This window comes from Primulina eburnea, chromosome 5 (genome assembly GCF_022965805.1).
Source record: "Primulina eburnea isolate SZY01 chromosome 5, ASM2296580v1, whole genome shotgun sequence".
NCBI classification, from domain to species: Eukaryota; Viridiplantae; Streptophyta; class Magnoliopsida; order Lamiales; family Gesneriaceae; genus Primulina; species Primulina eburnea.
This window is the reverse complement of record NC_133105.1, coordinates 1288603-1310540: the sequence shown is the minus strand read 5'-3', so window position 1 is coordinate 1310540 and position 21938 is coordinate 1288603. Positions and strand designations below refer to the sequence as shown.

At 36.4% G+C, this 21938-nt stretch overlaps 3 protein-coding genes and 1 non-coding gene across 11 annotated transcripts; 3 read left to right on the top strand and 1 right to left on the bottom strand.

The window, feature by feature from the left end:
* Window positions 1-440: 440 nt before the first annotated feature.
* Window positions 441-3819, top strand: LOC140832087 (uncharacterized). Of its 4 annotated transcripts, none has more exons than XM_073195891.1 (5): window positions 441-650; window positions 796-2314; window positions 2395-2552; window positions 2778-2964; window positions 3062-3819. In XM_073195891.1, the coding sequence occupies exons 2-5, from the start codon at window positions 1009-1011 to the stop codon at window positions 3646-3648; spliced, it is 2238 nt and encodes a 745-aa protein (XP_073051992.1). In that variant the 5' UTR covers window positions 441-650; window positions 796-1008; the 3' UTR covers window positions 3649-3819. The 4 variants fall into 4 exon arrangements, with proteins under 4 accessions (XP_073051992.1, XP_073051994.1, XP_073051996.1 ...); XM_073195893.1 differs by lacking the exon at window positions 441-650 and adding an exon at window positions 665-682 and having other exon boundaries at window positions 799-2314; XM_073195895.1 differs by lacking the exon at window positions 441-650 and adding an exon at window positions 665-682.
* Window positions 3820-6680: 2861 nt separating this feature from the next.
* Window positions 6681-6754, top strand: TRNAV-CAC (transfer RNA valine (anticodon CAC)). The gene has a single exon. It is a non-coding gene; the product is annotated as a tRNA-Val (tRNA).
* Window positions 6755-7961: 1207 nt separating this feature from the next.
* LOC140832085 (uncharacterized) lies at window positions 7962-13462 on the top strand. 5 transcript variants are annotated; one of them, XM_073195886.1, is made up of 7 exons: window positions 7962-8121; window positions 8427-8480; window positions 9711-10263; window positions 10350-11056; window positions 11137-11205; window positions 11295-11493; window positions 11632-13462. In XM_073195886.1, exons 2-7 carry the CDS (start codon window positions 8478-8480, stop codon window positions 11700-11702), a joined length of 1602 nt encoding a protein of 533 aa, XP_073051987.1. In that variant the 5' UTR covers window positions 7962-8121; window positions 8427-8477; the 3' UTR covers window positions 11703-13462. The 5 variants fall into 5 exon arrangements, with proteins under 5 accessions (XP_073051987.1, XP_073051991.1, XP_073051989.1 ...); XM_073195888.1 differs by having other exon boundaries at window positions 7965-8096; XM_073195890.1 differs by lacking the exon at window positions 8427-8480.
* On the bottom strand, window positions 13296-20305 carry LOC140832084 (beta-adaptin-like protein C). Its single transcript, XM_073195885.1, has 15 exons — window positions 20052-20305; window positions 19517-19714; window positions 18709-18822; window positions 18335-18585; window positions 17660-17795; window positions 17306-17485; window positions 17116-17208; window positions 16812-17023; window positions 16648-16711; window positions 16379-16558; window positions 15648-15740; window positions 14746-15140; window positions 14455-14644; window positions 14177-14380; window positions 13296-13723 (listed from the first exon to the last, which is right to left on the bottom strand). Exons 1-15 carry the CDS (start codon window positions 20136-20138, stop codon window positions 13424-13426), a joined length of 2697 nt encoding a protein of 898 aa, XP_073051986.1. The 5' UTR covers window positions 20139-20305; the 3' UTR covers window positions 13296-13423.
* Window positions 20306-21938: the final 1633 nt, after the last annotated feature.

Here is a 21938-nt window from a genome sequence, read left to right as displayed (position 1 = left end):
GGTAATTATATATACTCCAACGTTGAATTTGTAAGGCCATTTTCTTATATATAATTTAAATTACAACTCGATTAGAATATTTACCGAGAAACAGGTACATCATGCAAAATATTTTTATACGTGAGACGGTCTAATGTTACATATATTTATAAATAAAATAATATTTTACACATAAAAAATAATATCTTTATATGAATGACTCAACAAAAATTCTGTATCACAAATTTTCACAACAAATTTTTTTGTTAGAACTTAATGATGATAACAGCCTATATAATTGGATTTTCTTGAATGAATAGTTTTTTTTCTAAAAAAAAATATAATTTATATTTTTAGTTTTCAGATAAAAAAAATCCATCGGATTTTCTTTTATGATTTACATTTCCACATGGCAGAGCCACCTCACAATTTATAATATTTATTTACCAGAGACGACTGACATTCTCAGTCTCTCTTTATTTCACGTGTCATTTTCTTTCTCCTACTTCACTCAAGAAGTAGTATCCTGGCAACCACAATCCCTCCCCCAGTTTCCGCTGCAGTGTTTCTTGAATTGTATGCTCTGTTTCTCGGGGAATTCTATGGTCCGACAGTGGATGTGATGAAACTGGTTCACGGGCGTGTTTAGAAGTTATAAAAGTGCTGAAAATGTCTTGTCAAAAAAAAAAATGCTGAAAATGTGGTGATTATTATTAAAAATTTGAGCTTGTGAGAGTGTTTGTTTTTCTTGATTTCTGTGTGTTTGATGAAACTTCTGCTCATATTTTCCGATTTCTTTGTTTCTGTTATTCTTAGCAGTTTCTGAATTTGATATATGCGGCGGGGTTCTCTGTACCAGAGCTTATTCTCGAGCAACTTGAACTCAAATAACCGTTTCCATCAATTATCTAGCACTTCCTTGGATCAACGGGAAAGGTGTAATCTTGTTAGTGCGAATTGATCACCAAGAATTACTGAGACGAAGGGGGGACCATGTGTTGAGCTAAGGCGTAAGTTTGATATGTGGGCATGTATTGTAGTTGTTGGGGAAAAAGATGGAAATGCGTTTCACAGGTAGAGCTCCATCCTCTCACTTCAAATTCAGCTGAAACCTCTTCAAATAAGCTGCCAATAACTGAAATGATGGGGGCAATCTGCACTCAGAATGATGAGGACAATATTCAACATGCTTGGACGAGGGCCAAAGCGTTTGTTGATCAGATGTTAAGTGTGAGAAAATTCATATACAAACAAGGGTCGAGGTCTGAGCACAGACCCTTTTCCTACGCATTAGAAATTATGAGCACAAACAAGGATTTGTTCATGGAATTTTTACCTGGACCGAAACCAAAAATTGCTAGGTTCATCCATCCAGTTCTGAATGACAAATTATCAGAATTCGAAAGCGAAGGTGCAACTGATTTGAGGCATGGTAGTACGGACGGTCGATACTTGAAAACTATCGATCGTAAGGGTCGTCAAAATTCTTCGGAAACAAGTTTCAAGGTCCATCCTGATAAGATAGTAATGCTGAAGCCAGCTTCCCTGGACATCAAGTATTCTGATAGTGTGACGTGCCATTGCTCATCCCTGCCGGATTATAAGAGATTGAGGGGCGAAATACTGAAAGCAAAACCTGCATCATTTTCTCTCAAAGAGATGAAGAGGAAACTGAAGACTACATTTGCAGGCACTAGAGAAGAGCCAAACCAGTCTTTTATGGATGGCAATCCTCATACACTTGCTACTAGTAGATCGATTTTTAAAGTTGGAGACTGTAATTGTCGTGAAGTGGACACGAAAGATTCTTTCATCTTTTCGAAAAATGTAGAAATAAAGGAGAATCAATGCAACAAACCATGGCTCAAATCCATAATGGGTCCTGATACTGTTTGTATGAGTAATACTGTGCGCAAAAAATTAGACTTCCCTAGTGTTAGCCTATCCAGGAAACAAAAATTTGATGTGATATTTGAGCCAAGAAGACACCTCTCTACAAGGGTGAAGAATATAACTGAAATTGAGATTCCGATGAAGAAAAAATCCCCAAAAACCATAGAGAAGGCTCTCTCCTCTCCTGATCATGATTTCTTGCTTATTAACCCGATAACGAATGACCAATGTTGTCCTGGTTCTGCACAGATGAGATTTAGTCCTTTCAGCAACTCTCTTACTCGAAGTCCATCAAGACCAAATAACGAGGTTAAATCTTGGGTTGATTTTAAGATAAATGATGGTATTGAGATCTTGGAGATGAAGACAAGTTCGTCTGGGATTCGAAGTACTGTTGATCAAGCGCATGATACCGTTATTGCTGCGATCAACGAAATGAACTGTAATTTACATGTTTTTATGTACTCTTTAAGTTTCCAGTTCTGCGAACTTATGATTTATCTGATTGGCATCTTTCTGCAGGTAAATCAATGATAGAAGAAATGAGCTGCATTCAGCATCCTGAATTAAGTTATTCACAATTGTGGAGTGAAATAAACAGCGGTGATGTTGTCAAAACTCGACAAAGAATTGACAGAATCAACAAACACGAGGACAATGGAAATGAGATTCATCTCATGGTGAGTGCCCCCGCCCCCTTCTTTTCCCAACTTTGAATGATTGCAAAGCTAAAGGGCGTCGGAGAAGGCAGTCACCCGTTCCATGCATTTCTCTTTAAACAATTCTCAAGTACATGAAAGTTTTGTAACTCTTTTTACTAATATCAGCCTCTACCCTAAATCGTGGCTCCCACGCTGATTTGATTACTGACTTCATATTCTCCTTGCACAATTCCACTTCTGCAGGATTCACTTTCAGAGAATGAGATATTGGTACCTACAGGGGATGATGCTCCGTCAACCCCTTCGTTCTGTCACCAGATGAAATTGTCTGACAGCATTATATATCAAGAACATCAAAGCCCAATTTCTGTTCTCGAGCCATTTTTCAGTGACGACTCTATCAGTCCACAAAGCATCTCGCTTCAAACTGGTAAAATTGGCATCGATCATATATATAATTCATCCAAAGTATTCTTTTTTATGAAGTCAAAAAGGCCTCACCAAACAAATTTAATGACCATTTGCAGCCGAGGAGCTAGTACAACCTCTTCGCCTTGACTTCGAGGAGCACTCATCAGTGTCTACCTCTCAAAACCCACAAACCAATGCAAGTTCCAGCACGAATGAAAACAATTACATCTCCCGTTACGTGCATTTGGTGTTGCAATTAGCTTCTTGCTTAAACTGGGAAGATCTATCAGCAATGAAGCCACCACACCAAGAACTGCTCGATCCCACCTTACTCGATGAAGTTGAGTTTCTACCAGTGGATTCTACTACTGATCCTAAACTCCTCTTCGATCACATAAATGAAGTCTTACTGCAGATGTATCGATGCCATTTCTACTTTCCACCTTCGATGGCTTTTGTAAAACAAAAAATGAGACATCTTCCACTTGTAGAGGCTGTACTTTATGAGATCATGAGAGAAGCTGACTTCTATCTGCTTCCTCAGACCGAGAAAAGAACTTTGAATCAGATAATTTCAAAAGAAGTTGCGAATTCAAGATCGTGGCTGGATATCCGGCTTGATACCGAGCAAATTGTTAAAGATGTTTCAGAAGAGGTTCTCGAGGAATCTGTTCTGGATACAATACTCGAATTTCTCATTTGATCATACATGCATAGCTTTTTGTTCTCAGCACCTTGTGTACTCCATAGAATTATACTATGTTACTACTAGTTTTAAGGATAACAGACGATGATTGATCTTCACCTTAAAATAAGACCACTCGGTCAACATATTTTACTCGGTTGATCAATAATGTGAAAAATAATTATCTTACTTTTTCTTGTGCTTATCTTATTTCTGCATTCAAACAATCATATCTAATTACTCGCAATCTCTAAAATCAGTTCGTAGCTGACAACCCATTTATTTATATTATATCATTTGTGGGATTATCATTACATTTTGAGACTCAAAATTATTTGTAATTGTGAATCCATAAATCAGACTGTTAATTTTTAATTACGTATACTTTTAATCACCTCGTTCGTATTGAATAGTGTAACATAGTCGTGCAGTCTCCATCTTTTTTCATTTTCAGGGACAGAATTGAAAATTTGAATATGTATTTGATTTATTGTCTAATTTGTTTATATACTTTTCTATCATGGATATCATGTAATATGCAAGAATAAATAATTTTGGTCAATAACGTTGATCATATGCGTCAGCTTCGATAGTGTTTCAAATAATTTTACTTTTAAAAAATAAAATATATTGCATTAACAAATTAAATGATAAAAGTAAAATAATTCTTGAAAGCAATATGAAGCGTCCGGAATTCATTCAGAAACAAGTTGATGACTCAAGTGGAAAAAGACCCATCTCAAGGGTAGTCATCAGGTCACGCTCAGAACAACACCTTGAAGTGTACACAAAGAGCAACTTCAAAGAGAGTGAGTCATACATACATCAGTAGTTCGACTTCTGAGCATCAAGGGAAACAAATGCTTCTATTCACGGCGGTCTCCAGTGCGTCGACATGCTTTCGGACAATTTTCTGATATTTTGTCAAGAAACTAACATTCTATATATCCCATCTCAAAAGAAAATATCAAGCTGAGAGGAAAGTGAAAACCATGTAGTTATGACTATTTTTAAGAATGTACAACGGAGTGAAAGTTCATAGATGGATACAGTTGTGCCGCAAGTGTTTTCATCCCCTTCATTTCTTCATTTAATCTGTACAGGAAAATATAAAACAAGGAAAGTTGAAAATACTGATGATACCAGCAAAACATGGAGCTCATTGCAAGAAAGGAGGCCAAAAAATAATAAAACTCTCCACCGTGGTTACTTGAAGCTCGCACAAACACATATAGTAACAAAATTGACCAAAAAGAAAAAAGAAAACCGCAGGCCCCAAAAGTCATTGCTCTACCCATTCACCTCCCATCTACAAGTAATTACAACTGGCGTTCATCTTATTAACATTGTCAAAGCGGCATATATTGCAACCTTCACTCCCTAAATTGGATATATTGGCGTATTGCAGCCTGGAATTTTTGTTATCTGGAAAAGTTTAAGTGACATGGCATTAAATTTTTTCCTCCAGACGCAGAGTTAGATGGTATACTGGTGTTGTAATTTACTCAGCGTTGGTATATTCATTCATTCCTGTCAATACTCCACGGATTTGATTCAACCCAAAAACTGATATATGGAATAACAATCAATTCAAGACATACGAGTTCTAGATCTCATTTCAGAAGTCTATACCTCTCAAAGCCATGGTCAAACACTAGGAAAAGAGTAGCTTGGCTTTCACAATTTCGTACATGAAGAGAGAAGCAACACAAAACAATTTTACCATAAAACCAAAAGCATAAGAAAAATTTTCTATAGCCAAAAAGGCATTAAGTAGACTGTGGGTCGTCAATGACATCCATAACAACCAGACAGCTTAACTATTAATTAAAAATATATATTTTGTAGAGAGCACTGACCATCCACAGAGGTGAAGAACGTGAGAAAAATGATTCTTTAATCAAATTCCAAATAAGACTTAGCTCCAAGTCTGAATCGCCATTGATGGGGTAAAAATGAAATGTAGAAAATGATACATCTTGTTAAATAATAATAATAATCACCTGTTTCTCGAATTCGTCCTGCAGCATCGCTGAAAGAGCTCATATGCTCCGCCGTCCTGCTCGTAGCCTAAAAATTACATTTTTCTGATAAGAATATTATCTAGGTAAGATACTGCATCAAAAAATCAAAACAAAGTATGACAGAGAATCATTAGCGAACCTGAGAAAGTGATAAATGTAAAGAAGCAAAGAGACTGGAGAAGCTATCCGCGATCGCGATGGAATCTCCCTCCACCGTTTCCAAAATCTCCCTCCTGCTAACAGACGGTGACAGCCGTATCACCAGAATCGTTTGGGTTGGATCGTCCAGGCCGGAAACACCCTCATGATGACGTGGCGTATGCGTATTGGTGGGAGTCTCGCTGATATCGGTGGCGTTTGAGCCCATCGATGGGTGGGCCGTGGGAGGAAATTAGTTCGGGTTAATCGGGTCTAGAGTATAGTACTGACTCAATTGTCGGACGTGGGCTTAAATTTATAAGCTATTTAAAAATAAAGTACATATATTCCAGAAAAAAATAGTAATAACAAAGTAGAAATATTTGATTAAAAAAATGAAAATTATATAGTTTTAGCAAATAAAATTTTTTAGATTATTTTTTTCCCAACAAGGTTGTTTTTAGATAATTTAGAGCAACTTCATTGGTTTACTCGGTTTAACTTACTTTCATATAATTATTGGATAGTTGATTAAAATGCACCACTTCCGGTATGATCTCAAGTTTTTTTTAATATTTTTTTTTATAACGATAAAATTCCCGGTCATTATTTTTCAATACACAATAAATAAACCTCAAAATTACCTTCGAGCATTTTATATTTATATTCATGACTTTGATCAATAAATACATAATAAAATGTTTCGTATTTTTGAAACATATATTACTAGAGAAGGGGGTTTAAATTAAAAACAATAAGGATTTAAATAAGCTATTTAGGAAAATAAATGCAATCATGTAAACAATGCGGCACGAGGTATAATTTGTGCTCAAGAAAATACAAAATTCCTTTAGTTATATAAAAAACTTTCCGACCAAAACCAAACCTGTCTGGGTGGTGTAGTTGGTTATCACGCTAGTCTCACACACTAGAGGTCCCCGGTTCGAACCCGGGCTCAGACATTTTTTTTTTCTATCATTCATTATTAGTGGCAGTGCTCACACTTAATAATAAAGATGAGACCGTCTTACGGATCATAGTCTGTGAAACGGTCAGTCCGACTCATATTCACAATAAAAAGTAATATCCATAGCATAAAAAGTAATATTTTTTAATGAGTGACCTAAATAAGAGATCCGTCTCACAGATACGCTCTGTAAGACCACCTTTGCAACGAGCATATGTCATCTGGGGCCCGACAATAAAAATTCATCAGAGAATATTGGTTTATTATAGAAAAAATTTCGTAGGATTAGTGCAGTATTTTACCACAAGAAAAACTCGCGCTCACAAACATCAGATAAAAACAGCCCACATTAACCGCATACTGTCATATTCCTCTGGCTCCCCTTTTAGAAATCTCTTCATGGATTGGATAAAAGAACTTCCCTGTTGAATCAAATTCAGGCTTTGTGACTTTCTCACAATGGATGATAATTCAACCGTTTTAACAAAACCCAAAAGCGGTCCGGGCGGTGGATGAACGGGTAATGGAAATGGCCGCCATTTTGAGTCTGTAGTATTCGGACCAGAAATTTTTTGTATTTCACAGTTTTTTGCGTTGCCCAAATATATTATTTTGCTTCCGTTTCAAATGCAATCTTCGATCTAATCATCTGAAATTCATACATTTGCATTGATTTGATTTGAGATCATCTTATAAAGTTTAAATCTTTTCATCCAAACACACTTTTTCATAACAAGAGAAAGATTTTGGTTCAACTCATCAATCCATTGCCTTAGAGTTCAACTCATCAAATGAACTGAATCAAGTCAAACGCGGTCCTAAAGTTAGAAAATGAATTATTTTTTGCTCAAGTTTATTTCGATTTAAAGTTCAAATTCAAACTGAGTTATTTAAGTTAGAATCTAATTATTAGGAGTAGGTTTATTGTGAGACGATCTCACGAATCTTTCTCTGTGAGACGAATCAAATCATATCGATATTCATAATAAAAGAATAATACTCTTAGCATAAAAAATAATATTGTTTTATGGATGACTTAAATAAAAAATCCGCCTCACAAAATATTATCCGTGAATTCGTCTCACACAATTTTTTATCTATTTTATATATATCGCAATTTAACGAGTCGAAACGTCACTTTCTCAAAGTACAGTTGCGGCGTTTTTGCACTTTTCACAAAAACCATTTAAAATATTTAATGGTATTTTTACTTGAGACAACGCGGACAGCTAAAAAAAAAACGTTCCATTCCCTTCGCCGCAGCACCGCCGGGATCTTACATCAATAGCATCTGCTTAGTTTCTGGCCAATGTATCACCTTTCTCGACTAAAAACTAGTAGGCTACTGCACCCGAGTGTTGAGTACGTACTACTTACTACTTACTAGGGTCACGGGTGAATTTCGTTTTGATTAAATGCATCTGATTTTCAGGCTCGTTGAGCATTCAATGTATGCGAATTAATCAATAAATGCTAGTGGATTGTGTTTTTACATTTTTGTCTGAATATATCGAGGGTTCGAGAATTTTATTGCGTGTTCAGTACTACTAGGTCGACGAAAATTTGTTTTTTAAATGAAAAATCGATGAAAAGTTTATTCGATTTTCTGTTAATTTGTTTATTTGTGCATCGGTTGCTTGGCACATTAATTGGCACTGTTGAAGCAGGGGACTTGATCGAATGAGCTGAGTTTCTTTCTTTCCAAGCTGAAGTGAAAAATGGTACATCTCCATTAATGAATTCAGCAAAAATATTGTAGTTATAATTTTGTTGTGGCTTCGTTCTCTGGCTTATTTGTTACTATCATGCACCTAGCTCGAATCATTTATTCCGATTTTTTGTAAAAAGTCTTTAAATAAATTTTAATTCATGGCAATGGACCAGGATTTGTTATTTTAGTTTAGGTAAGTTCTGAACATGAACATGATTTGATATAACGATGGTGTGTCTTAAATTTTTTGAGTAATTGAACTATGTGATCTGCATGTAGGTTTTTGCATTTGTGAGGGCTGAGGTGTGTAATTTTCCCATGTCTGGTCCTTGGAAAAATTTTAAACTGAAGGAATTTGCTTTACGAAAATTATTTGGTGCTGATGTATTATTCAGAAATGTGTTTGCCTGCTATGGATGTTTGTCAAGTTCGTGATGTTATGTCCATTAAGAACCAGCAATGGCAACCAGAAAAACAAAGAGAGAAATCTTGATTTCTTGGTGTATTCAAATGTAGCCGAAAATAGAAACAGGAAATTCTGAAGAACTCTGATGAGTTTCTATCTAATGGCATAGGTGTCTTTCAAAAATTGTATAACTCTTCATCCATGTCTCGGGGCTTATCTGTTTATGCTCGTGACTACTTATCATTATTACCATAATTCTGAAAAATGTATGATGTTTACTTCCAATGCATGGATAATGTGATTTCGGTATCTCTTGGCATTTTTTGGAGCCATACTCAAAAACACCACTCGCATATAAAGTTATCACTTAACTAATTATTCTCCTCGTCATTGGTGTTCTCATCCTATTCCTTATAGGCACTAGTTTTGACTTTTCTTAATTTGCTGTAACAGGTATGCCTTGATGTTGATGAAGCGTGAATCTTTTTTTATAAATAAATTAAGATTCATCTGAATCTGTCTTCCCTCTGAAAGATTGTATGGTAGTTAGTACAATTTTAGATTTCCTTCCTGCTTTACATATTTTGAACTGTTTTATTTTCTTTTTGTGCCTTTTCCCTCTAACCTTTGACTCATCGTTTGTTCCAAATCCGTCTCCTCTGTATCCATGGCGCTCGTGGATGATTATAAGGTTATCTGGTATTTAAAATCTTTATCAATCATCCAACCTGAAAAACGCCACTAAGAATTGAACTATGTGTGATAATGGTTACTTTACCCTAAGTTTCATGATGATGTTACTTTTGTCTTGTGATTCTTATTTGGTTTTCGCAGTCTTTTCCAAACAACAGAATTTGGATGCCTATTAGGTCTGGTTCTCAGGATAATGAAGAGGTGGCTGATGTCTCAGCTAGAAATGAGCACAAGCGTGGTTATCAGTGGTTTGTCGGTTCACATGAGCAAGAGCTATTCTTTAACAAGAAGCAATCAATAGAATCTGATAACAAAGGAACAAGTTCAGGAGCTACAGTTACAAGTTATCCTTTATGGAGTGATATTTCCAGTTCTCAGCCAGGAGGTCATATAGGTGATCACCTCGTCAACCCCATAACTGTTCAGAGTTCAGATCTTTCTCAAAATAATGTCTTCTCTACTGTTTCCACTGATCCCCATATGGAAAAGGGGGGTTCTGAGGATCAATTTGGAATTGACTTGTCAACCTGTTTTTCCATGTCTCAAACTGTGGAAGATCCTTTATATCTAAATTCAGGAGTTAGAAAAGTAATGGTTGATGATATAAGAATCTTACAGAATTGCTTGCCTGAATTTGTTCAGAACTCTAACCCTGGAAAGAAAAATGAAAAACCATGCACCATTTTTCAGAACGGTAATATCTTGTTACTTAAATCTACTTATGATACTGTTATTTTAGTGGATTCTGCGTTTAATAACATATGAAATTTTTTTTTTCAGTTGAACAGGCCTGCAGCAAAAGAGATGGTATGGTTAAGAATCAGTTCTTTAGTGGGTTATATGACAATACGCCCTCTATTTCTCAAGCCTTCAACAGAAGGAATTATGATACTGGTTCAATTGAAAAAAGTAGCGGCAATTTCATGTCAATTGGTTCTACTTGCCAGGGCCAGGAGAATTTCTTAGCAATGAACCCTTTCTACAATAAAGCCAATGAAACATTCAATATATCTGCGAGTTCTACTTATAATAAGGGGGACGGAGATTTTACATCATTAACCTATATTCATAGTCAGCAAGATGCTACCTTTATGCCACAAAGAACGGTCCACAGCAAAGAAAATTCTACGATGCTATCATTGGGCGAGAATCATGAGAATGGTGAACAAACTACCATATCTTTTGGTGGCTTTCAGGATGATCCTGATGATAGTGACACCTCCGGCAGACTCATATGCAGCCGTGATATTTTGTTAAGTCGATTGTCTGCTCAATCTTCTGCAGCTTTGGGACAGAGAAATTTTGTGGAGCAGATAACTGCAAATGTTGCCTCGGTAGCCGCTCCACGGACAGATGGCACACTCAAGAATTTAGAACCGAAGATAAAAAAAGGAACTTCAAACAACTTCCCTGCAAATGTTAAAAGCTTATTATCAACTGGCATACTTGATGGGATTCCAGTGAAGTATATATCGTGGTCAAGAGAGGTAAAATCATATGTTATTTGGTTTTCATTTCTTTTCGTGGGCCTTTCTCTTGACCTGAGCAATGTTATCGACACATGCAGAAGAATCTTCGAGGTGTGGTAAAAGGGACGGGTTACTTGTGTAGCTGCCAGGATTGTAAGCTTTCGAAGGTAACAACTCTTATTGTGAAGATGGTTTCCTTACAATGTTGAATCTGGAATTAACTCCTGTGCTAAGTCCGCGTCTTTGCACTGTGCAGGTTATCAATGCTTATGAGTTCGAGTGCCATGCTGGTTGCAAAACCAAACACCCCAATAACCATATTTACTTTGAGAATGGGAAGACTATCTATGCAGTGGTTCAAGAACTGAGGGGTACCCCGCAGGAAATACTGCTTGAAGCGATTCAAAATGTGACGGGCTCCCCTATCAATCAGAAAAATTTCCACAATTGGAAAGGTGTGATAAATTTCTTTCTTTACCCTGGATCTGGAGACGGACGATTGTTCATCTGTGTAGGTCCTAATATTATGTCATTCGATTCTTCATCTTCTCCACTAGGAAATTATGTTTTTTTTCTTTATATTTTATTGCCAGCATCATATCAAGCTGCAACCCGGGAGCTTCACCACATTTATGGGAAAGATGACACGATCGTAGCATCTTGATACCTCGTCTTTCCCGGATCTTCAAGGTTGGCTTATATCTGTTGTCTGGTAGATGGTGGATTTCAGAATAGGAAACGCACATACATTTTGCCGGGAAAATTGGTTTGGTTTTGCTAATTTGTAATTTTAGTGTGAAACTTTGTCAAACCATTTCTTTGTTTTTATCTTTCTTTAACAAGCATCTTGTTTGTGTAACAATCTTATGTCGGTTCTGTAATAATTATGCGTCGGTTTATAAATTTTAAAGGCTAAAATGATATAATCAACATCCCAATCACAGCTAAAATGACAGTTGACAGGAACCAAGTACCAAATCATGCTTTAAACCGACAATTTCTGATTAGATTTTATTTTAGAAACTCACAACTTGGGTTTCTTCTCCTTCTCTATTCACTAATGCCACAAACTCGAGCTCGACTCTGAGACCGTAGAGAGCCATTACCTCCAAGCCCGTGCTCACTCACCTAGCAATCAACCATCACATCTCCCAGCAGAAAATTGAAAACCCCGAGATCATGAGAAGCCAAAATCAGCAGAGTGTTAGCCGGCCATGCACTGCAAAGAAGAGGAACGCCACCACTTGATGGAAGGACGTTATTCTGAAGAAATTCTAAACAACAATGGTGCCCGACATCCCAACTGCAAATTTGACCCACTTTTCACCTTACTTTTGCTGAAGATGAAAATATTTCTCTCCGCGAGAGGTTGCTTCCTTTTGCTACTCTTACTTAATCGATCACCTCTACTTTCGTCCATTGAATTAGTCCTCGCCGGGCCAATTGTCAAGTTCATTTTCATTGGCCTGGCCTTGAGTTTGAAATAGTCTCTTTCAGCATCTCCACTGCCGTCTCCAAAAAGTAAGAATTCAAGCTCGGACAACTCCTTTTCCCGACCAACGAAATTCTCATTCCGAAATAACGGGAACTCTTCTTTCTCCACTTGTTCTCTCCACTTCGTCAGTCTATCCACAATACTTCTCCTCACCAACCTCCATGCTAACATGGTGACAGCTCTTAATATGCAATCTCTCCATTTACCATCCCGAGCCTCTAGTTTCCACTCATCAGCATATGAAAGGGCGTGGACAGAATATTTCCATTCCTCCTCTAGTCCGCCATAGAGCAGCCAGAGCTCACCGCCGTATTTTTCCCAAAGATCTCTTTTATCGATAATATCTCTCACGAGGCAATCATCAGGACCCAAATCATCAGGACCCAAATTGCTGAAAAATAATCAGCAACCTCTAGGCTAAATCTTAAAGAATATTTAGGAAATTGTTTCATTTCTTTAAATTTTTAGATATATGACTTTCCATGAGCGCACAATATATATAGTGAAAAAATTGTTTCATTTTTAAAATTTTTAGATATATGACTTTTCACGAGCGCACAAAATATATATATATATATATACACTTACTGAAAATAAGATAATTTTTCAAATTTCTAGTAAAGTTTGTTTCAGTAAGCATTGATTTCCAAAATGAATATCCCACAAACTTATTAAAACAAACAAAATGATATCTACAAGAAATTTACGATCAGATCCAAACATAGCTAACTAAAAAGGGCGTCGATAGATAAGAAATTATGCTAAGCGAAGCAATAAAGTACTCCAACTTTGGTGTTCAAAAAATGTGAAGCCGTAACACAACCCACATGAAAAACCAGAACACAGTGGACAGCAGAGGAACTCGGATCAAGATAAAGGATACAATCATATTAATGCTGGAGGAGAGCTTCTACGGATTCGAAGAAAAGTGGGGCCATTTCAGGGCTTGGTGTTTTTATCGCACATTTAAGTCCAGGGATACCGATGGCTGCCGTAAGTTCGATCAAGAAAGGGATCCCTCGAGGAATCTTGGCAGATAGATACAAAATTTCTTGATTTGTGTGCTTGCGCTTTGCAATAAAAAACATGTTGGATGCAGCCAACCGGTCTATGATTGCTTCAAAACTATTCACCACAATTGCTGGGAAGTCCTTGGAAATCTCATTAGAATCAGGTAACGATTTCCATGTCTGCAATGCACAGAGGTGCAAAATCAATTTCCAGAAACATATGGCTAAATAGTTCATGTCGTGTATATCTATTTATAAACCATGCATTGGTTGGTTTTCTAGTTGCTTGCAAATCAAACATATATTCAACCACAATCCACAATTTTCCAAACATGCATATATCTATCAATTATATTTGACAGCTAACTTTCTTCAAAAGCTACCACAGTAGCAGTGTGGCTCCTTCTGCGCAACTTCAGGAGAAGTGAGCCAAATAATGGTTTTGTATGTTCGCCCGTGAGGTTATCAACATACAGATGATCTCTAATGGTAGTATCGTGGAGAATGATGCTAAATGTTTGGCAGCATATATAATATGTTCAGGTGTCTCAAAAGCAGAATAAAGCACATAAGGATTCAATAATTGAATTACCTCATCACCCTAACAAATTAGCTATGGGAAAAGTTTTGTACCTCGAGAAATGCTGATCGCTCCATTTTCCCATCTTCAGCAAAAATTACAGGCATAGGAATGCTGTCATTAAAATACCATACAGGTTGCTGATTATTTTTCAAAGCAACCTGCAGAAGTGTACTTGGTGGACCAGGAGAAACGTTCTGGAACAAAACCATAGGTAGAAGAGTGCTTGCAGATGTCCCAGGTAGCAATTGAGGAACCTGATTGAAAAAGGATATTAGCCGGAAACAAAGGGTAAAAGCCAACGTCCTAGCAAATTGTTAATGATACATACCTGAAGCGGTCCAGCTGCAGCCAGACCGAAAGTGTTCTTGTTGAACTGAATCATGAACCCATCAAGTGGAATCTGTGAATTGTTCTCAAATAACATGCTGTAAAATATTTGGCCATCTTTCTGGATCAGCTGGGCACGGATTTGTAGACCTTGACCAGTAGGTGCAGGTAATAGAACTGGTAAAGGAGGTCTGCAACTCAAAAATTTCCAGTTGATGAATGTTCTGGTTAAACATGTTTAAACAAGAAAATAAAACGCATTGTAACCACAACTGAATTACAACAAACATACCCAGAAATGGTTGTAGACTGATCCTCTGATGCACTGTTATTATCTAAGCCAATCAGATCAAGTAAATCGGGTATGGCCACAGGAGCGGCTTGTGCAGCAGCTGGTTGCCTTCCAGCTGCATTCTGAGCATTACCTGTGGCAGCTGGCGATGAAGCACCTGCATCAGCAGCTTGAGCAGATGATTCAGAATACCCTCCTTCGCTTCCATCGGGATAATCCTCTTCCTCCGTTTTCTGGATGGTTTTCACACGTGTTACAAATGCATCAGGGGGCTTATGGTAGACAGAGGACAATGTAGCAATGTTAGCAAGAAGCTCATCAAGGAGAGAAGGGTCGAGTTGATTTGAATCATCACTTATCACAGGCTTTTCAGCTAAGACGACATCCTTTGCTGCCTGAAATTTTAAAAAGTCGTTATTAATAAACTATAGAGAGAGATATGCAAACAAAAAAGGTTCCCTTGCCTAAATGGGGTGAGAAGCTAAGACACAAATAATGGAAAGACTTGGGATCTATTAAATATAAAAACTGAAAAACCAAGCACTACCAAGCCAGCAAGTACAACCTGAGTTGTAAGCTTGAAAACCAACCAAATGGCCAATTTGTCCACATTCCCAACATGGTAAACTAAAGGCCCACACAACCAAAAACACCTAGACCTAAGCTGACACCAGCAATGCTCAATTAAACAAATGCACCACATCAACCCCAGTACATCTGAACACCAGAAAAGAATTTCTTTTTCTTTTATTTCTTCAAATTTTCCAGGTGCAACACGCCGTGAAAATCAGATACAAATTCTTAACAAAAAGTTAGTACATAAACACCCAAATGAGTGAGAAAACGGAATATCATGAAGCAATAAAGCATCTTCTTACAATTTTAATAAAAAGCATGGTTACCTCAGGATCGGTTGAGAGGAGTCGCCAATATATGTAAGCACGATCTCTAAGATCTGGGTTGTCGGTTTCGACTGTGGCATTATTCAAAACAACCTGTTCACAAGATTATTATGAAAGCCACATTCTAAACATGCATTTAAAAATAATAATGAAAAATCTTGATTCAAAACTCAGTTTGAATATTGGAAATTTTGAATAACCTCCAATTGTTACATGGAAAACTAAATTAAGGAAATACTTTTAACTCATCAGAAACACATACTTTTTAATAAGAGGTAACAAAAACTGCACAAACATGCATGTTAAAGGCACATGAGGAGTACACCCAGGTGCAAGATGCAGCAGCAGCAAGCCTGGACCTACATGCAGAAAGGTGGCACAGAACTCCAACCTTGCACCTTCAGGTGTTGTTCCTAAGGCTTACACTGAGGATGATAAAACAAAATATATGGGCCTCTTTTCTCCCATTAAAGAAAGCAACCGCTTCCAAGACAAAACATGCTGAAAACGAGAGTTTGGCCAGATCTATTTATATCTTCATTAAGGGGCTAAAATCTTTACTTGCAATATCGAAATTCTAAAAGATTTTATTAAACATGAAACCTTGCGAACAACTGTTGCATGCAGACATGGAAACGATGTTCAAATGAATGACAGATGATTGGGTCAATCAAGAACGACATATACAAGTTAAATATGATGAATGAGATAAGAATATCTCAAACAGATACCTGGATCATCTGTTGTGGGCCTTCAGTTGGCTTCTTGAGGAAAAGTTTGACAGTCGCTGTCAACAGCTGTAACTGAACTTGTGGAGGTTCCTCAGGAAATGTTTCCAAAAAGCTCTCCAAGAGCTCATCAGCGTTATCAATTCTTTCAGCATATTCACCAATGATCCAAATCATTGATGCCTGTAAAGAAATATGGAGGAAAACAAGCTCAAAATGGCCAGAAAGAAACATTTTGAATAGAGGCCACACGATCTCATCCCTCAAAGTACCTTTGCTTCTGGCTCGTCCAAGGTGTCCAAGTTCTCACAAAGTGTAGCAATGATGGACTCATAACTGAGACAGAGAACAAATTTATTTAAGTTTAGAAAGACAAAACATATTAGAACAAGTCAGACACTAATTACCACACTCAAAGATAGCTACATTGACATACGTGTTAGGGTATCTCCTAAAGATATCCTTAATCACTATGATAGCTTCTTGAACAACATAGTTTACTTTGATCTTGATCAACTCAAGCAACACGCTGATACACCGTTCAGCTGCTCTCTCTAACTTGATTGCACATCGTCCAATGGCACGAACAGCTTTTCTGACAAAATCTACATCTACTTCTGTAGCATACTCTTTGAACTCCAATAAAACCTGCAAGCACAAGTGTAGAAAGGATCATAACGGAACAAAATCAATTCAAACAAGGTAAGATATGCAATCTACTGCAACCAAAGTCAACTTACTTGGTCTATATTTCTATCTGATGCAAGCTTTATCATGATTTCCAACTTTTCCATCTTCACATAAATTGGATCATTGTACTTGCAAAAGAACACCTAAATGGCAAAGGCAGCGCAAGCATTTGTAGATTCAGCTACATGTTTGAGTGTTTAATCCTAATTCAACTGTGCATAAGACATCATGAAGAACTACCTTGATTTCATGGGCAAGAATTGTGGGTCTCTTTTGCACAATAAGGTTTATGTTTCGCAAAGCAACATATTGAATCTCGGGCTCTGCAGACAGCAATGTCACAAGAGGAGGGGCCATCTTCTTGCAAAGATTCCGGACTACATCAGTGCTGGTAATTAGTTCCATCTGTAAAAGGATCATCTGCAATATTGTTCCACAAGATTACATCACAGGTAATGAGATTTGATAGTCAAGACAGTGATGAATGGAAAAGGTAAACAAGTAAAAGAAAAAAGACGCTGATAAACAACTAAACAAAGTTAAACTCGTTCAAAGAATTCTAGATAGTAGAGACAAATCACAAATGACTATAACCTTGACAGCTGAAAGAACAACTGCACAATTAGCATGTTGTAATCGCGGCGTAACTCGCTCCACTATATTTTCGGCTTCACGAGCATCAGCTGCCTTATACTTGGAAAGAGCATCCAAAATAAAAACTTGACCCCACCTGAAGGTGGAATTTTATTATCACAACACTATAGAGCATGAAAAAATAGGCTGCATCTTTTGACAAATCAAACAGAGCATGGTATAAATGTTCCACCAAATATCAGTCCTATGCTAAGCAATAAGTTCAACTTTTTATAATGATGAATAGTCCAAACACCTTACACTTCTCTCGTCTCAGTACTACTAAATATTACCAGTTTCTACCACACATCAGGAAAAAGAAAAGAAAAGAAATGAAAACCTTGATTTGGAAAATTCACCAACATTCTTCTATTTTTTGACAAATCTGGTCAAATGATGGTAACGAAGAAGAGAAAGCCATAACTTCATAACTCCCATTAAAAAAAAAACTCCCGTTAACAAAGGGAAGCGTAAAAATTAGCAAATCTACACCAGATGTGATTGAATGCCAACTTAGAACAAGTGTATAAAACTAAACATATGGATGACATATGTGCATAACAGGTGGATAATGTGAAACACGAATTTGAGTTTTCCTCCAAATAACGGTGAACCAGTCATGCAGTTTTTACTCACTCCGTGCATTCATTCAGAGCAGTAAGAAGCTTTGAAAGTGTGCTACTAGTGATTTCAAAGATGGGTCTGCTACTGTTCTCTTGAATTTCAGCAAGTGCAGCAACAGCATTTGCGACAACCATGGGATTGTTGTCCGAAATTAAATCCTTCAGAGCATCTAGGAAACCTCTATCCTCCACCAACTCTGCATTTATGTCATAAAGTTTAGCAACACATATAGCTGCCGTCTTGCGAACATATGGGTCATCATCCTGATATGAAAAGAGAAGAAAAAACGGCATAGCTTAGTTCGTTCATCACTCACCACATTTCACTCATGTCATAGTAAAATGAAATAATATGAAGAGTATATTGCATAAGAAAATTTGGTAAACCTTGAGGCATCGCTGCAAGGGATCACATAAATACTCCGTAATTTTATCAACGCGAATGCAGCCCATTGTCCTCACAGCCAAAGCACGGATCAAGGGATTTGGGTCTTGGGAATCCTGAAAAACATGATAGCAGGAAACTTTACCCGTAACTACAGCCATTTACAAACTGTTTTAGAAGCCTTAGTCATTCATCAGAACAACACTGGTACAACATTTTACAAAGATGCCTGTTCCTAGGAAAGGATAGTTAAGATATCATTTACCCCAAACATGACTTAACAGCCACCAGCTTGTCATTATTTCTTCAATACAACATATGCAAATATTTTAAGGTGCCTACCAAAGTTCTATTTCATACACAACCTTAACTAGCACAAGCACTCCCATTTATTCACTACAGTCCCACCCTCTTCAATCATGCAAACGAAAACTAACTATTATTGATGGGTGGAGTGCGGAAATCAGATGATCAAAGATTGTTAGCATAAAAAAAAATAGCGGGGTGAAAGCACTTTCATTGTCAGCGAAGACGAGTGTACGACTTAGTTTCCACATGAAAGATAGGGACTCTCCCTCGTCCTTCTCATATTTATCTGAGGACCTCCACGGGAGAAATTTCTTTCCAGTGAATAAAAGGCACAAAATGCATTTATTACAATAAAACGGCAACAATTAATTCAATTTGTACATTGCAGATTTCCAAATACATATCTCGACCAGTAAAGTAACAATGGGGACTCATATGTTGACCCTAAGCATACAAACTATGAATATCCCAGAGCTCATGCAAATAAACACAACTGTTTACCTTAACAAACGTATTCACTGCTAATATAGCAAGATCAGGCTGGCTCTTTGCATAATTGATGAGATACAAATATACAAGCTTTTTAAGCTCCAAATTTTCAGTTTGCATACAATTCACAACATCCGTAAAGAGGGATGATACGTCCTTCCCCACTGTCATTGCAGCAATAACCTTCTTAACTGCATCTTTCCTCTTGTCCTGAATCCACAAAGTGCACGTGTAAAAAATGGCAGACCTCACACGATCAAATCAATTATTCAATGAATATCCACCCAGTCAAATAGATTCCCATGTCCACAAATAAAAGTCCACGATTTTACCCACAAGATCACACAATCGCATGAAAAGAAGATAAGACCCGATAAATCAGACATAATAACGATAACTCTAAGCAGCATTTCTCGTCAATTAGACCAAAAAAATGCTAGATCCGACTCTAATCCACACTACATCCACGAAGATACCCGCAGTTTCATCAACGCGCAAATTGAAAACACCCAACAAAACATAAAGAGTGAACGGGAGAAACAGGTACCTTGTACTGAGAATTGAGTTCTTCTTTGAGCTCGGGGATTTCACCCTTTTTGGTGGTGGAGAAGTACTTCGAATCGTGCCCGCTCATTGCTCCTCAATTTGCAGATCTCCCTTCCGCCGTGTGCAGACCAGTAGAAGGAGAGAGAGGGGATCCGGCCGCCAATAATTAAAATCAAATCAAGAAAAGGAAAACGTAAAATCAAGACAACGGAGAAGAAGCAGCGGGTAGAATTGAATTGTCAATTTTGATGGAATTTTTTTTCAATATGATAAAATAAAATAATTCGTATTTTTTTTCCTTTTTTCTATTAAACTAGGTAGGTGCACCTCAATTCTTGAGGTGTCTTACCCAGATTTGTAGTTTAATATATAAGTATTTAACCATGTGTTTATACTTATGTAGATCTTATTTAATAATGTAATTTAAAAGCTATAATTATTATGAGTATAATATTTATTTATCTTCTTTTATATCTATATTCATATTATTAGCAATTAAGTTGACACTGTGTTTAACAAAATAAAAAATATGGAAAAAAAGAATTTATAAAAGTGAAAATAGTTAGGAAAAAGATTGAGTTCGTGTTTAAATGAGAGAAATTTAATAACATGTCTCAAATTGATTACAAAATATTTATTAATTTTAAAATCTAATGAGGGATCTACTCCATAAATAAGTTATTATAAATTCGTAAATAAATTATCTATATTTAAATTATGGTAGTGGTTGTAAGGGTGTCACATTTAATGACACTGTTAATGCCAATGGATTTACGAAGATGGTAACTTTAACTTAAATATTAGTTGTAATATGAACCATTAAACAATTGTTAAGAGCACATAAAATCTTAGTGTACTCAAAGAAATTTGAAAACTTGTTTATGTAGACCTGATTTCGATAGACATAACTTCCTTTTTTTTGAGACTTTAGTTGACGTATTTATGAATTTTATAGTATCTAGTTTTTATTATATTTAAACATTAGAGTTAATTTAAAAGACAAGATAGCTGAATAGATGACTACAACGACGGATTAATAAAAGAAATTAAAGTATGTGAATAAAAATTGTTTGGAGCTCGTATTAAGAAGAAAGTACATGTCAGAAACATGTAAGCAAAAGAAATTAACAGGGAACCAGTTGATGTATTGTGAGGAAAATAAACAGAGTAACGAAGTGAGATCATTTTTTTATATATGTTGGTTTGATCAAGCATAATCTAAAGTTTATAATACGTTTATACACATGTACAATGACTAAGCATTTTTTGGTACCATAAAATAAAGATTTTATACTTAATTTAATATACATGGTTGTTTTGATAGAGCTCGTTGTTATTTAGGGTTGTCTCAATGTCTGTTGCATAGTCTAACAAGAGCAAGAGCTTTGATTCCATGTTAAGCACTCTTCGTAAGGTGATGTCCCATATTGGGATTGAGTAAAATATTCTTATTAGTTCTTCAATTTTTTTCTGAAATATATATTTGTATTGACATTGTCCACAGTCGATACACATACAACAAGATTGTTTTCCATTGAATTTGGTTTATATGTTGAATATGTAGTTAGCAAAAGATGGTTATTGAGAAATTATAACACAACAAGTATGCTAAACATTATGTAATTAACCATATAAGTATATATAAGGTAAAATAAATGGTGCCAAGTAAATTTTCATATATTATATAAAATGTGTTGATTCGTAGATAATTTATAATAAATGTCGTGGTTGTTTTTTTTTATTGCAATAAAAGTAGGTTAGTCATCTGTAACTGTTCACCGGTGGTAAATTACAGATATAATTTTTTACCTAGAAACCTGAGTCACAACCGTATTTGGTGTATTGCCGACACCTGCGATGTTTAAAAAAAGCTAGTCATCATTTGTTC

What these genes read in the sequence shown, in the direction of transcription:
- LOC140832087 (XM_073195891.1), top strand. Translation starts at nt 1,009, where the DNA reads ATGTATTGTAGTTGTTGGGGAAAAAGATGGAAATGCGTTTCACAGGTA. An exon ending in TGCGATCAACGAAATGAACT is followed by an intron (nt 2,315 to 2,394) that starts GTAATTTACATG and finishes ATCTTTCTGCAG; the next exon opens with GTAAATCAATGATAGAAGAA. An exon ending in GAAATGAGATTCATCTCATG is followed by an intron (nt 2,553 to 2,777) that starts GTGAGTGCCCCC and finishes CCACTTCTGCAG; the next exon opens with GATTCACTTTCAGAGAATGA.
- LOC140832085 (XM_073195886.1), top strand. An exon ending in ATATATCGTGGTCAAGAGAG is followed by an intron (nt 11,057 to 11,136) that starts GTAAAATCATAT and finishes CGACACATGCAG; the next exon opens with AAGAATCTTCGAGGTGTGGT. An exon ending in AGGATTGTAAGCTTTCGAAG is followed by an intron (nt 11,206 to 11,294) that starts GTAACAACTCTT and finishes TGCACTGTGCAG; the next exon opens with GTTATCAATGCTTATGAGTT.
- LOC140832084 (XM_073195885.1), bottom strand. Translation starts at nt 20,138, where the DNA reads ATGAGCGGGCACGATTCGAAGTACTTCTCCACCACCAAAAAGGGTGAA. An exon ending in TGGACGAGCCAGAAGCAAAG is followed by an intron (nt 16,559 to 16,647) that starts GTACTTTGAGGG and finishes ATTTCTTTACAG; the next exon opens with GCATCAATGATTTGGATCAT. An exon ending in CAGTCTACAACCATTTCTGG is followed by an intron (nt 14,645 to 14,745) that starts GTATGTTTGTTG and finishes TTTGAGTTGCAG; the next exon opens with ACCTCCTTTACCAGTTCTAT.